Raw genomic sequence first — 16,569 nt, forward strand, 5'->3', positions numbered from 1 at the left:
GGGATCCATAATCAACCCAGACAATTCATTTTTGCATTACACTGATATCAAGTATCAATATCAGTACTGTAATGTCTCCTACTTGAATGTAAAAGAGTTTCCTGTCAGTATATCTCAACAACTGCCTGCATTCTCTAGGCAGCATTCCATTTCTATCCTAGCAAATCATAATGGAGCATTCTTGAAGTTTAGTTTTCAAGAGCATGCCTATCCAATGGGAGACACAAAAATATGTTTTCAATTTTTAAAAATTGATCATCTGTTGTAGAGACATAAAAATATATAGTATTTTAAAAATATTATTAATTATAAATACCAAAATTTTATGGTAATATTGTCAAATATATAATATGTTAAATTGGATTTACGTTACTAAACTATTTAGAAAAAACCATTCTAGCTATTTATTAATTAAATTGAAGTTGGATAATTATAATTTACATATATGATTAAATTTATAGAGTTAAGTTCTATGGAGGCCACTTTTTTTGGAGACCGTGGAGACCGTTCTGCAAGTAAAATATTGCATAAAAATATTGCAAAACTCATAATTTTGCAAAACAGGTTGTACAAAATCCTTATATCATTTAAAATCTTGAATATCATGTATATTTTGCATGTAGAATATTAGAAAATGTTTTGTCCTGCGGAATATGTTCAATTTGCAGAACATACACATTCTACTTATTAAATATAGATGTTCATCAATAATTTTGATGAATTCGTGATATTTGTAGTACATAGATTTGCAAAATTATGAGTTCTGCAATGTTTTTATGCAATATTTTACTTGCAGAACATAATGGTCTCCACGGTCTCCAAAAAAAGTGGTCTCCATATAACTTTTCTCTAAATTTATATAAATTTATTTACACAAAATACTGGCTAATCTTACAACACAAATAATGCAATCTTTGTTATTAAAAGTAAGTAAACCAATTTTGTTGATTGCAAATCTTATAATTTTTTGTTTAATTAAACAATATTCAGTGAATTACAATTTTACTACAATTAAAAACAAAACAACTTTAAAAGTTTAAAATATTTTTATATAATATGTTAAATATTTTTTGATAAAAGTTTTCAACTCAGAACTAAGTCATTAAACAAAAAAATTATTGAAAATTAAATTAATTACTTCTTACAAAAAGGCATGACCAACTTAAACTTACAAAATCAAGCCCGTTCATGTGCTGAGAGCTTGAAACTTGGACAAAAGCGATTCTCAGTTCAACTCATTAAAACCAGTAATAAGTATGGCATGCATGCGATTGACAAAATTAAATTAATGCTAAGATTGATCAGAGTTTAAGCAAATCAACACATCACTCTTAACAAAAACAATCACATTAATGAATTAATAGCTCAGAAGAAGAAACGAGAAATATACCAAATCAAGCTTAAAGCTTAAGATTCAAATCGAGTCCCGAGGCATTCTCCCCTTGTCCATCATCCCCACTGGCCACTTTTCCGATATCAGATTCCAAATTCTTCATAGGTGATGAAGAGACTCCTCCCAAAAGATCTCTTACTCCAGTACTTTGCATATCGAACAAAGACACCGGTGGTGCAGACGACGACGAGGCATAATTCTGTGGTTGCAAGCTTTCCAACCTTAGCCTGTGGTGTTCATAAGGCCCCGGACCAGACCATGTAGGGTTGTGATTGCCAAAACGGTAAGGGGAGGAAGGCGAGGACCATCGAAGATTTGGCCTATGAAGAAATGAATTAACCGATGAGCCGTACAAAGGAAGATGGTGAGAATAGGTTGAGTAGGGATGATAGTAATTGAGATGATGAAACGATGGATGTAAATTGTAAGGTTCAATATCATGATAACTGCCACTTTGGCCTCTTTTTTCGTCTTTCCGCACTTGCTTATGAGCGTTTTGGTGCCCCCCTAAAGCTTGTGATGTGGAGAACTTTCTAGAACAATATCTGCAAGAGAAGCTTCTAGAAGACGAGGATGTTGTGGAGTGGTCGGGTTTTTTCTCGTTTGATGATTCACTTGGTGCAAGGGAGGAAAGGGGAAGCTGATTCGGGGGGCTAAACAGATTTAGTTCCAGAGTTGATGATGTGTTGTTTTGGAGCATATCATTCACATCATTAATATTGTTCTGGGCTTCAAGATTGAGCTGAAGATACGAGGACTCGGAGGGTTCGAGAAGGTTCAATTCTTGAGGCGGATTCTCATCGATTTCCTTCATCTTCATCACCATCTTATCAGGAGATGTTGCAGGTTGATGAGATGTTGCGGAGATGCTTGAAGCCTCAGACGGACAGGGCTCAGGGCTAATTGGCTCCATAGTGTTTGAATTTTAGGATTTGACCGAAATTGAGAGAGAGTAGATAAATCTGAAGGCTGTGAATTATGATGAGATATCGATCTCGTATAAATAATGGGGGATTTTTAATTTTCAATCTTCTTGATTTAGGAAACACAATTTAATTATGTAATGTACATTATTGCTTGATCATATGTTCGAACAATTGATCATATGTTCGGACAATAGTTCCATGCAATAATTCCGTTTCAATGTTTTTCCTTTTCTTTTGTTTTCCAAATTTTACTTTAATTGCACCTACTTGCATGGAGTTCAAACTTTGTTTCCTACGCGTGTGCTTGATTACACAATTTAGACAATAAATTACTTTCTGTTCGTAATTACATTTTCTTAATTATAAAACACAATCTTGTCATATCCCTAATTACGTTCTTTAATTTCTTGATTTTAGTGTTTAGAACACCTTTTATAGAGAAAATTTAAAATTTTGGAAAAAAATATTATACATGTGTGTTATAAGATTTTCTTTTTCTGATAAACATATGACAAGTCTTTGTATAGTAGTCATCTGCTTGTAGACGTGTAGTTACCATGTACATTATCACAAATTTAATGCATAGATACGGCAGTTATACTTTCTCCAATTACACTTCAACTCTTAATTAAGACTATATGCGAATAATGGATTTTTAGTTGATTTCTTAATTTGTTTTTGAACTTGAAAAGAGTAACAGAGAATCCTATTTCAAGCAGCTGAATACAGTTAAATAATAATTTAAGTTCGAGTAAATAGTTCAGACTCAACTCGAGTCGAATTAATTTGATCGAATCATAATTTAATATTTAGTTCGATCATAATTTGATAGGCTTCCTATTTCAAACAGCTGAATAGAGTTAAACAATAATATATTTAAATTCGAGTAAATAGTTCGACTTAACTCAAGTTGAATTAATATCGAATCATAATTTAATATCTGATTTGGTTAAAATTTGATAGACTTGTATTCAGTTGATATTCTAAACCAAAATTAATGAATTGTCTTAAAAAATTAGTTTTGACATTTTTGTTCGAGTTTGACTCAATATATTAGATATCTATTAATATAAATAGATAACAATATATATGCGTGTATATATACGGAGGGGAGGGAGTGAGAGAGAGAGAAGTGTTGTAAAAAGCGGGAATCGGACTTAATCGGTGAAGTCCAGGAATAAAGATTAATCGGATGATTAATTAAATAATAGGAATAAAAAATCAGTTCGGTGAGTTACGTACGGAACAAGGATTAATCGGTGATTAATCGTGATTAATCACTAATTTTTTGAACACACATATATATAGAGAGAGAGTGTCTTACTCTAGTACAAACTACTAAATACAAACTTAGATGTGAACCAGTGCTTTAAAAAGTATGGAAAGGTTTGTGGGGGCCAAGAATGGACCTCCAGGTGGTCTTTGACGAGGCTTAGATGAGACCTAGTGGATGGGGGTAGGCCCTAGTGGGAAGAGAGTGGGGGTAAATTACTGACTCTTGAGTTTGTCTACAGCCCCTCTGGATTCTGTCCAGAGCCTTAGTAAGTTTTAGTAGACCCGAAGTGGATTGAGTGGGCTCGAGAGTTGGCCCCGGGTGGACGATGACATCCCCGAGGTGGATTGAGTGGGCTCGAGAGTTGGCCCCGGGTGGACGATGACATCCAGGGGTGGGTGATGTCATATAATCCTAGTTACTCTTGGTTCGTATGCAGTGGGAGATGCCGTCGGAGGCTAGAGGGCGCCGGTAGGAGTGGTCGGAAGGGGAGGGCGGGCGTGGCCAGAAGCCAGATAAAAAACTCGCCCGAAGTTTCTAGTTTCCATTTGATCACTTGCATATATGTGTGTATAAATATTGTCTCTTCATTTTTTAGTAAACAAGTTTATAATATCACAAGCATAATCATAATGTCATATCTACTATTTCTTTTGTTTTAATAACTTTTTATTTTTGATTGCTATTGAAAAGTATTTGGGGTAATAATTCTAAGGCGGAGGAATAATTTGGTATTATTGAGAAAAAATATGCAACGGATGAAATGAGATGGGACGCAGATGATTTTTTTAAATTGTAACTAAGACATCGATGACTTGAGAATGATGTCTGAACAGTACAAAGATATCGTTATTTTACAAAGTGATGTAAAAAAATATTTTTACATCGACCACACCATGAAGGGATGTTAAGGGTGATGTCCAATACATTTTTTCTTGAAGTGAGCTGAGTTATTCATTAAAAAAAACACAAATTATAACACCTTAAAACTTAATAAAATATTAATTTTTAGTTTAAAGTTTTCTTACTTTAATTTTATATCTTGCGTACAAATTAAAATACTATTTTTTATACTTAGGCTTTATAAATTTTTCTTGTTTGTGTTATTATGTGTGTAGTTCTATAAGGTTGAATCTTAAAAATAATACGTTAACCCATATTCACCCCGCATGTCAACTCCAATATAATAATAAATTAATAATCTAAATATAATTTTTTTCTAGGATATTTAATAAAAAATTTAATTAACTCATAATTGCAATTTGTTTAGCTTTATTTTATATTCTTAACTCCTTTTATCAACAGGTTAACTCATTAAAAGAGGGGACTTGTATCCAGGGCCGTGCCTGAGGGTGTGCGAGGTGTTCGACAGAACAGGGCCCATAATTTTGAGGGGCACATATATTGTACATGTATATGTACGTATTGTTTGAAAAAAATATTATCTTAGCAAAATTAAAAAATATTATATTAGTCTTAATGAAAAAGAAATTTATAATTCTTTTTAAATAAAATTAATAAGAAAAATATTTATTAAGAATATTAATCTATTTGATTAGTAATTTAGACTACTAATTTTAATAATTAAATACAACGGTCAACACTAGTTTTCGTTTAGACAACTTGTACATTATATTATTTTTAATAATTAAATTTTTGGATATCTAATTTATTTTAAAATAAGTTTATATTGAATTTTTATATATTCGACGAAAAAGTTAAATTAGAATCAATTAATCAGTTAGTTAAAGTTTTACATCAAAATTTAATAAATTTTACATTTAAATTAGTTTTTGTATGATTATATTTATGATTATATTTTTTATAATTATTATACCTTACTATGTTTTTACTTGTTTTTCCAGTTTTTTAACTTTTTATAATTATATCAAAATAATAAAAAAATGATTATTTATTATTATTTTACATAATTACTATTATTTTGTTGTTGTTGGGGCACATATTTTAATTTTGCACAGGGCACCTAAAATCTCAGGAACGGCCCTGCTTGTATCCTCTTGGTCACAGGTTCGACTCCGGTTTGCAGGCTATTACATGAACTCGTTGGTTTACCCAGGGCGCATCCGAAGGGTAGCGGCTGCGGGTTCCTATGTTAAAAAAAGAAATAAAGAAAATAAATCGGCACGTGTAAGAATTTTTTTAGTCATTATACATTTTTTTTGAGGAATTTAGTCATTATACATATTGAGGTCGTGTTTATCCTATTTCTACCGGTCGTAGTTATCCTTCTCGTAAATTGTTATTTTTATCATTTATATATCGAAGATTACTCTGATTCTCGTCTATCCATTTACTCTTTTCATTTTTCTTGTGCGTAGTCTCAGTTTTCTTCAATTACTCTCTTCTTTTTTGCGTCGATTCTATTAATCGTGTTATCTCTACATCTATTCTTGTAACTTTCGCTTTCTCGTTGTTAAACACCAACATAGTATCACCGCTAATATTATCAACAACACTGTTGTGGTGCCTCGCCATCATGAACTCTTTTGTTCTCGACAAGCATCTTATCTATAGTAATCACTACTTTCGGATTTGCAACATAATCTGGTAACTTCTTGTATGGATCAAATACTGTTGTCCATCATATAGATGCAGTTGCAAATATATTTTCGCTTTATCATTGACACAATATGTGATACTCGTTTTGTATTGTAATAGTTTATCGTATCTTTATAATTGGTATATGAAATTAGTTTTATCTATTCTGTTTTGATAGATTTTCATAGCATATACATATTCGTTGAATGATCTTATTTTCCTTCTTTCTCTACTCATTGATTATTGATAAATAATATATTATTTTTTTCAGTGGATATGATTTAGATCTTGATTTTCTTACAATATTTAATCTACAGCATATTACGAGTATGTATTTGTATTATGCAATTATTATCATCTAGCCTGATTATTTTTATCAGTATTTATTTAGTAATACTCATAATCAAAGGCTTGGGGGCCAATTACAAACTTAAACTGCACTTTGGGTTTTTGTTAGCAACCATAATCCACCTTTGAATCACGGTCAAATATATATATAAAAAAAATTCACATTTGCCTCGCCGGGGTTCCAACTACATCACCTTAACAATCAAATTCAGGCCCAACATCAACATGATATTGTATAATGTTGTTTTCAATATTTCAATAATATAAATCTTAGGTGAAGTGAATTTCTAAAAAAAAAATGAGATAAGTGTAATTGTATAGAGAAACGGCATATGTTGTCATTCATTTGATCATATCGCAACTTAATAAGATATGAGAAGTTGAAAGGAAATTTCTTATGTTTTGGAATTTTGTTATTCAAATCATACATATCTACTTATGTTTGTGGAGATAAATGTAATGGCATAGAGAAATTGCACATCCCGTCATTCATTTGATCATATATTAACTTTATAAGAAATGAGAAGTTGAAAGGAAATTTCTTATGTTTTGGAATCTTGTGATTCATATCATCCACGTTCTCTTATGTTTTGAAATCCTATGACTCAAATCATGCACGTCCTTCTATTTATTTTGGAACCTTATGATTCAAATCATCCATATCCTAATGCAATGACCAAAGTCTTGATCACAAAATCTAGTATAAATACTGGTCATTCCATGCAGTTGTGATCATCCAACTTTTCTCACATTTAAAAATAAGTTTGTATACGTGTAACATTCTAGTCATGGCTTCAATGGTAACATCTTTATAGCTTAGCTTCATTTTTTTTAGTTCATCCACATTTTTGTTGCATCTTTGCATAATTAACACATTCCAAGGGTTTTAAGTGTATTTTTTCTTGTGAATAGATTGGGGAGGAAGAAAGAAGGTTTGAAGCAGAAGTGTCGGAGGTGGAATCATGGTGGGCCTCAGAGAGGTTTAAGCTAACACGTCGTCATTATTCTGCTAAAGACATCGTTTCTTTACGGGGCAACCTCAAGCAAGCCTATGCCTCAAATGAGCTTGCTAAGAAGTTGTGGAGGACTCTCAAGACTCATCAAGCCAATGGCACGTCTTCTAGAACCTTTGGAGCACTTGACCCTGTTCAGGTCACTATGATGGCTAAGCATTTGGACACCATTTACGTGTCTGGGTGGCAATGCTCCTCTACTCACACATCCACCAATGAGCCTGGACCTGACCTTGCTGATTATCCTTATGATACAGTCCCAAACAAAGTTGAGCACCTCTTCTTTGCTCAACAATATCATGACCGAAAACAAAGAGAGGCTCGGATGAACATGTCACGTGAAGAAAGGGCGAGAACTCCGTTCATTGATTACTTGAAGCCCATTATTGCTGATGGTGATACTGGCTTTGGTGGTGCAACTGCGACTGTCAAACTTTGCAAGCTCTTTGTGGAGCGTGGCGCTGCAGGTGTTCACATTGAGGACCAGTCATCCGTCACCAAGAAGTGTGGCCACATGGCTGGAAAAGTGCTCGTTGCTGTAAGTGAACACATCAATAGGCTTGTGGCTGCAAGGCTGCAATTTGATGTGATGGGGACCGAAACAGTCTTGGTGGCTAGGACTGATGCTGTTGCAGCGACATTGATCCAGTCCAATATTGACACCAGAGATCATCAGTTCATACTGGGTGTTACTAATCCCAATCTCAGGGGGAAAGGTTTGGCCACTATACTAGAAGAAGCCATGACAGCTGGAAAAAGTGGATCAGAGCTTCAAGCAATTGAGGATAACTGGTTGTCAACGGCACAATTAAAGACCTTTTCAGATTGTGTTACGGATGCAATCAAGAACTTAAATGTTGAAGAGGCTGAGCAAAATAGGATGTTGAATGAATGGATGAACTACTCAAGTTTCGAGAAGTGCATTTCAAACGAGCAAGGCCGAGAGATTGCTAAAAGATTGGGGCTTACCGATCTTTTCTGGGACTGGGACTTGCCAAGGACTAGAGAAGGGTTCTATAGATTTCAGGGTTCTGTGATGGCTGCAATTGTGCGTGGTTGGGCTTTTTCACCTCATGCCGATCTAATTTGGATGGAGACATCTAGTCCTAATCTAGCTGAATGCACCAAGTTTGCCGAAGGGATGAAAACTATGAGGCCTGAGACTATGTTGGCTTATAATTTGTCTCCTTCATTCAACTGGGATGCATCAGGGATGACCGATGAACAAATGAAGGACTTCATTCCTAAGATTGCCAAGCTAGGCTATTGTTGGCAGTTCATAACGCTTGCTGGTTTCCATGCTGATGCACTGATTGTGGATACATTTGCCAAGGATTTCGCTAGAAGGGGAATGTTGGCATATGTGGAAAAGATACAGAGGGAGGAAAGGAACAATGATGTCGACACACTAGCTCATCAAAAATGGTCCGGTGCTAATTACTATGACAAGGTCCTTAAGACTGTTCAAGGAGGCATTACCTCTACTGCTGCTATGGGTAAAGGTAACAAATAACATTTTTTAAATTTAATAGTAATAACGACATCAATATTTGATATCTAATTCTATATACTAATGCAATATAAAAAATGACTTTGAAATCGTAGGTGTAACTGAGGAACAATTTAAGGAGACGTGGGCAAGGGCAGGAGGTACCAGTATGCGTGACGACAATGTGGTGATTGCCAAGTCAAGAATGTAAAACTGTTGGAGTCTAATACAGAGAGCCTTGAGTATTTTCGTTTGTTCATGTAAACTTAATAATGTTAGTATGTTTCCGTTTGGACTTCTATTAGCTCATGCTATTATGTTGTAAAATAAATTGAGGTTTCTCTCCTACTAGTAGGGGCGGATTTCTGCTTGGACCTCTATTAGCTCATGTTATTATGTTGTAAAATAAATTGAGGTTCCTTTTTCCTACTCGTAGGGACGGGGTGTCTCTTTGTGTTTAATTTTATATTTGCATAAGAGCTTTCTGTATATTTAATTTGTTTAGTTTGTCCGTGTTCATGTTGTACGAATAATTTTCATGCTTTATTACGGGTTCATGCTTCTGGTCTTGTCGGAGGGAGTTCAAGGTGGAAATTGATATGGGTTAAAAGCGCAATGAAGCTCCAAAAGGGAAGAAACTCACTTATCAATTTATGATTTATTAAATTTTTTCATGATTAATTAATCAGACTTAATAAAAACTTAGTGCACATCCACTTTGATGCACTTGAATTGTCAAACCTCAAGGTCCAAGTCCCGAAACAGCAGCTATTAAAGCACAAAGTTCACGACTTGTTTTTATCCATAACAGAAATAAATATTTATTTTTATAAAAATAATACACTAATAAAGATAATAATATCTACAGAAAATTCTAATATATGTATTATCTTATTATGTCTTCTAATCAAAATATAATTATAGATATAAACTATTATTTGATAATAGTTTATATGGGTTGAAAGAAAATTATAGTGATTCTAATCTTGAAAAAAAATTTGTTAGTGAAAAATGAAGTTTTATGATGATGTATTCCTTACATAATATGTTTTTTGTGCCCATCCATTATAAGTCTTTTTTAATATATTTTATTTGTCCTATTTTTTTGTTCTTCATATATGATCTTAGCAGATCTCTAAATTCTGTCAATCAATTTCCGCCCCTTCATGGTGTCAATTTTTTTTTTACCAAATCGGAGACTTCTTATGCAACAGGACTTACAGACTATGCTGCCGGTGAGCTTAAGTGTTTCTTACTTAAAAATAAAAAAGTGAAATATAAGTTAGAAACAACTTAAAACATATAAGTGATTAAAGTGTTTGGGAAATAAGTAGAAATCATGTAACTAGTATTCCCAACTTTTTATAAGTTCTTGACTTTTTACATAAACATGTACGAATAAGTGTTTTTAATTTATAAATCCAGAAGCCAGACTAAAAAGCCCAGCCAAACAACCCGTTCGGCTATAACAAAAAGTTACACCAGACCCTCATCTGATAATGGTTAAAATTTAAATAACAAATAGTAACCTTCAAGAGAAGTCTAATTTAAGGCACTCATATTTAGAGAACCTCCTCCCAGAGCCTCGGACCTTAGAATTTTTATACAGAAAACAAAATCTGGCATCGAACTTCTATGTCCTTGGCCGAATATTCAGCTTTCCGGCTATAATCTGGTTTCATGCCAAACCCTGCCGGATTCTCCTGTGATCATCTGCAATTATCGGATAATTAGGATACTTATCTGTCTGTGACATGAATATTGGGTTTTGCTTTAAGGTAATGGTTATCTAACATCTTGTTCATGTATTTCTCAATGCCATCTTAAATATTAGTTTCAAGTTACAACATGATGCACCATGAGAATGTGTGATGCATGAAAAAAAAATTACTATATGCAACTGGTTGCATTGTTTTAATCATCAATGATCTCAACATCTCTGGTTTCAATCTCCCTCATGTATTTTGCCAAGAGAATATAATCTTTCCAATGGCCTATAGAAATAGCCAGAGAAGCGAAGCATCGCAAATTGAGCCTGCACCAAACAGAAACGGGCAGAATATTGTAATATGTGGGTATCAAGCACAGATAGGGGGATGTTGGAGAAATGTTAGCATTTTATGGAACAAGAACCTGATGAGCAATTCTCTGAATATTTGTGTTGATAGTGTGGAAAGTAAGCGTCACCAAGCGTGCAAAATTGACATTAAGCCTTGGCATTTTTGGGCCAGAAGAGGCTACAAGAGCTTCGTAGTTGATGAAATTCAACTAGAGGCCTACTGGGATCTAAGGTCTGCAAAATTCACAGCAAGTCCTGAGCCATGTTCAGATTATTATGTTGCTCTAGTTTCTGATGAAGAGGTGGTGTTACTGCTGGGGGATTATGGTGACAAAGCTTACAAGAGAATAAAAGCAAGACCTGCCCTGATCGATGCAATTCTGGTTTACAAGAAGGAACATGTGTATGGGAAGAAAAGCTTTTTAACTCGAGCAAAATTGGACCACAAGAACAGAGAGCATGATATTATTGTGGAGAGTTCAACTTCCGGACCTAGAAATCCAGAAATGTGGATTAGTATAGATGGGATTGTGCATGTCAATGTTAAGAATTTGCAGTGGAAATTCAGGGGAAATGAGACGGTCTTGATCAATCAGCAGCCGATTCAAGTTTACTGGGACGTGCATGCCTGGTTATTTTGTGACCCTGGATCTCATTATGGATTCTTCATATTTAAGCCCGAGACAGTCGATCAAAATTATGACGATGATAAATGTAGTGCCCACAGTATCGGAAATGGGAGTGATTGCAGTGCTGATAGCAAGTATTACTCTACTCTGGGCTACTCCAGAGCCCCACACTATTGCTTTCTTCTTTATGCATGGAAAATTGAATAAGACCCAATGCTTGCAGGCTGCAGCAGCATCTTGATGGTTAGAGCGGCATCAATGTTTGCATTACTCTTCCATTGTATTAAACGAAAATGGCCATCGGCCCATTGGCAAATGCTGATGGATCAGTGCTCATAGAATTTCATTGTACATTGTATGAGTCACGCATGCTCTAAAAATTAAAAATTTTCAAAGTTTACTAGGATGTGTAACTTTCAAAACTTTGTTCAAACGCCATCAGGCACCCATATGTTTTATAGGATTCTTAATTAATGGATCTAAGCATCAAGTTTCTGTCAGTTGCAGGAAATAATTATCAAGTGAAGTTCAAAACCAGGATCAGGTTATATCGCTTGTTTTATTTGAAATTAAGTTATTATTCTGCAGTTCAGAAAGAAATGAAGTAAATTATACTATAGAACTAAAAATAATCTGTGCTGATGTTAGTCCTAATATTTTCAGTTGATCCAATTCAATCCAGACATCCAGCTCAGTATTCGTCCCCGGGTTCCTCAAATCTCAATTCAAAACTAATCAGCATCTAAGATCATGCACAAGTATATAGTCAGCCTTTTAAGCAGCTAGTGTAATCAAACACGCAGACTCAGTTACAAGAAAGTTATACACAGATGAAGAAGTTCTGCAGACAAATTAAATAGTAACTACATAACCGTGGACTGTATATCAGATATACTATCACAAATGACTTGTAGCTAAACCTGTAAACAAGATATATAGTGAATTTACATGTCACTGAAAAGAAGTAGTGCTAGTGCATGTGCATGACGATTCCTTAAGTTCGTACCATCATTTTTCGCTCCTTCAGTAACGATTCCAGAGCTCTTTTCTCTGATCCCTGGTCTCGAGGAAGCTGAGGGATAGTGTCTGCTTCCTATATGCATATGCAATTTGATATATGATATTAGGAGATAAGGAGTAGAAAACCCTTGTTCTATAAGTTGAAAATATTCTGATTTTTCAGCACTTGAGTTGCATCCCTTAACATGAAAAACGTTTATTGCTTTGGATACTAAGTGATTAAACTTGCTGCTGGAAAATATGTGGGCAACGTATGCGTAATTACCTGCACGATGCTGTTGACAGGAGAACTAGCCGTGTCATCCAAAGAATCATCGTACAAAAGCTCTTTTTTGGTTGATGGTTTCTTCACGTCGAGTTTTTTAGAGAATTTTGGCATGTTAGACGCAGATGGAAGTAGCTGACCTGTTTTATAGAATTTTTCATCGTCATTCACAAAAGAAGCAGCATCAGGAACCAAAATGGTTTTATTATTCGAATAGCTCGAGTCGTGTTCCTGTTTCTGGTTGGAGAAAAAATCATCAAAGTAAGAAGTCCATCCACTCTCTTCAGGATCTTGAGAAGCAAATGATGTATTCATCAGGCTGATGATAATTAAAAAGGCTTGGTTCAGTTAGAAACAAGAGAAAAAGGAACAATCGGTTTAGCAGTTTTAGAATACCTTCAAGTTTTAGAATAACTGATCACTTGACATGATATCAGAACTCATACTCGGGACAATTCCAGTCACTTGACAGTTTCGGTGAGAATGAAAAATAAATTAGTCTCGTCCAATGAGATTGAAAAAGCAATACAGATCAAAAAAATAAAAATGTGGTGTGGGGCAAGAGACGTTGAAGAAGTTAAAAACGACAGTTGCAACTTACAACTGATAAACAGAAACGGTAGAAAAGACAGAACGTGCAAAAATGATAAAAATAAAATCTCCGCTATAGAGTATGTTGACCTTCGTTAGTTGAAATGGAATTTTCAGACTCTTGGCACCCTTTCATTTGCTGCCAAATCCCTTTCATGTTCCAATCAAATAACACGTATGTATGGATCAATCAAACTCGGAAATGAAGCATTGATTCAAGGGCTCAAAAGTGCATCTATGCCTCAATTTGTTTTCTACATTTCTGAATTCTGATCTGTGTGCAATGAATTTGGTATCACTTTTGTTAAATAAATTAAAAAATCTTGAATATATTAGTGAGTGATGACATAAAGGAACTCTATTAAGAAATAATTTCTCTGTTTGGGATTGCCACAGAGTCTTCTACTGCCTATCATCCATTAGAGTTTAGACACGAATTAATGTAATTTATGTTAAAATTAGAGGCTAGTCCAATTATTAAAAAGAGTTTTGGCAACTAACTGTAGCCCCTTGCTCAAAAATAAAACTCACATAAACAAAATGTAAATTCAGCTGCTAAACGCTAGCTGCTTTGGACCCGTCTGCAGAATCAAGCCATTAGCGTTCCCTTGGGCCGGGCCGCCGGGGTCTATCCATCTCAAATATTTCGTCAAATTTCACTTTCGAATATTCAAACAGCTAGAATCTAGTCGGACTTGATAACTTAGACAGATAAAACGAGTAAATGACAGCAACTTGATTTCTTATTCTCAGCCTATTACACAGCAACTATGAGTATATTGCATGTTTTTTCAAGTAAATTTCAGTACAAAAAGGTAATCGGATTTGACAACTAAATTAACAACTTCATAGCCAACACTATGTATACCGAATCAAATAATATTAATGGTTTTTAATGTTTGATTGGAGCAAATGATTTTAGAACGAATTTAATAATATTTGAAGTATTTTATGAATAATTATTTAGAAATTACATTATGCCTTTTTATTTCATTACTTATATCTTATATTAGAGATCATTATTACAAATGAACAAATCTTTCTCAAATTACTGTATACTTTCTCAAATTCAATAAATTCAAAAGTTCATGTCGGATCCTATATATTTCGAGACACAATAATTAACTTGTACGATTCAAAATGATAGCTTTAATGAGCTAAACATTATTTTCAGTCTCACTTTCACTCTTGATCAATTTTGATGTGCTAATTTATCTGAGAACGGACATCAGTTAAAATGATAGCTTATATACCCTATTCATTACCATCAACCTATACTCATACAAATCTCATTTTTCACTCTTGATCAGTTTTGAGATGCAAATTTATTTAAAAACAAACTTATATATGAATTTACCCGCGTAGTCGTGGTGATTTTAACCCTCAGTAATTATATATGGATAATCTTTTATTTGTTAATATTCCAAAACAAAAGAGAATCTTCAAAAGCCGCACATGATGCGTGTATACCCATGCTGTTCATCAGTTGTAAAGTTTTTTTTTTTTTTTAACCGATGTCCGGCCAGCTTACGCACACCTCCACTAATCTCATTAGGTTACTAGCACATTTATATTCTTGAGTATGGTAGACCACCTACTTCTGGAATGTCTAGAAAATCGAACTCGTGAACTCGTGAGAGTAAACCTTAAGCGTCATTGTCCAACCATCTAAACGCTACTGTCCAATCGTCTGGGACAATCCATGGAGTTCATTAGTTGTGAACCCAACCCATGGAGTTCATTAGTTGTGAAGTTGCTGGTTGCAACTTGGAAGAGTGAATAACGAGAAAGAGTAGGTAACGAAGCTTTGGGTATGAGTTGCGAAAGCATTTATGTTACTGATGAGATAAATGGATAACGACTCTACTACAAGGAATTCAGTCCAATAAGTTAACTTCTGGGCCTTGTCACTGCGTCATCCGACTGCATCTATGGCCCCCGGATCTAATTCTGATACAATATTTTTAAAAATTATAATATGAAATTTAATATATATTTTTATAGCACTTATTTCTGAAATAAAAACAAGAAAAACCACGATCTATTCAAACTATATTTGGTTCAATGTGTTTCAGTTAACATTTCTTGGACATCAAAAATCAACGCTACGTTTTGTTAACTATAATTTATCAAAAAGGATTTTAATCTTTTCCGTATTTATAGTTTTCATTTATTTTTATTAGGCTTAAATTATTCTAGTAATATTTTTACAAATAATCTGGAATTGGTTATTTTTTAAACGGTTTATTCAGTAAATGAATGATTAATTAGAATGGTCCATGTCCTACGGAGTGTATATATATATCTCGTAAATTAGTACTCCCTCCGTCCCACCCAATTCTTTACGTTGGGTTTGGGCACGGAGGTTAAGAAATATGTATAAAGTAGTGGAAAAGAGAAGGAAAAGTGGGTGAAGTGGTGGAACCCATTGATTTTTAATATATAAAAGGGAGTTGGTGGAGTAAAAATAGTGTGAAAAGGAAGGAAAAGTGGGAAAATGGTGGGACCCATTAACTATTTCAGGAAAGTTTTGTGATGTAAAGAAATGGATGGGACGGCCAAATAAGGAAACTGTAAAGAATCTGATGGGACGGAGGGAGTACTAAGGGAGTACTAGTGTGGTGTGATGCATGCCAAGCTGCCAACTTCCAAGTTCCAACTACCTCACCTCTCTCTCTGTGGGATAGCAATAACACCTCTCGTTCATACTCCCTCCGTCCCTATTTATCTGTCCACTTTGGAAGTAAAAATTTGTCCCTATTTATCTGTCCATTTATACTTTCAAAACTAATTTAATGATAGTTTTTCAAATATATCTTCATAATTTCAATTTTCAAGGCTTGACTTATTTAAAACTTGGTTGAATTCATGTTTTCAAGACATAAAGTAGGGGTATTCCATCATTTTCAAGATATTAATTAGAGGTATTTAATGAAAAAGTTCATACAATCAAGGACACCTTGGTATGTGTTTTTTTTTCCAAAATGGACAGATAAAAAGGGAC

At 34.2% G+C, this 16,569-nt stretch overlaps 3 protein-coding genes across 3 annotated transcripts; 2 read left to right on the forward strand and 1 right to left on the reverse strand.

The window, feature by feature from the left end:
* Positions 1 to 1,400: 1,400 nt before the first annotated feature.
* Positions 1,401 to 2,306, reverse strand: LOC108226212 (zinc finger protein 3). Its single transcript, XM_017401158.1, has one exon. It carries the CDS (start codon positions 2,304 to 2,306, stop codon positions 1,401 to 1,403), a length of 906 nt encoding a protein of 301 aa, XP_017256647.1.
* A 4,981-nt stretch (positions 2,307 to 7,287) lies between these two features.
* LOC108226213 (isocitrate lyase) lies at positions 7,288 to 9,341 on the forward strand. Its single transcript, XM_017401159.1, has 3 exons — positions 7,288 to 7,299; positions 7,412 to 9,014; positions 9,118 to 9,341. Exons 1-3 carry the CDS (start codon positions 7,288 to 7,290, stop codon positions 9,210 to 9,212), a joined length of 1,710 nt encoding a protein of 569 aa, XP_017256648.1. The 3' UTR covers positions 9,213 to 9,341.
* A 1,649-nt stretch (positions 9,342 to 10,990) lies between these two features.
* LOC108226214 (uncharacterized) lies at positions 10,991 to 11,896 on the forward strand. The gene has a single exon (XM_017401160.1). It carries the CDS (start codon positions 10,991 to 10,993, stop codon positions 11,894 to 11,896), a length of 906 nt encoding a protein of 301 aa, XP_017256649.1.
* The last annotated feature ends 4,673 nt before the right edge of the window (positions 11,897 to 16,569 follow it).

This window comes from Daucus carota, chromosome 6, assembly GCF_001625215.2.
Source record: "Daucus carota subsp. sativus chromosome 6, DH1 v3.0, whole genome shotgun sequence".
Lineage (NCBI taxonomy): Eukaryota > Viridiplantae > Streptophyta > Magnoliopsida > Apiales > Apiaceae > Daucus > Daucus carota.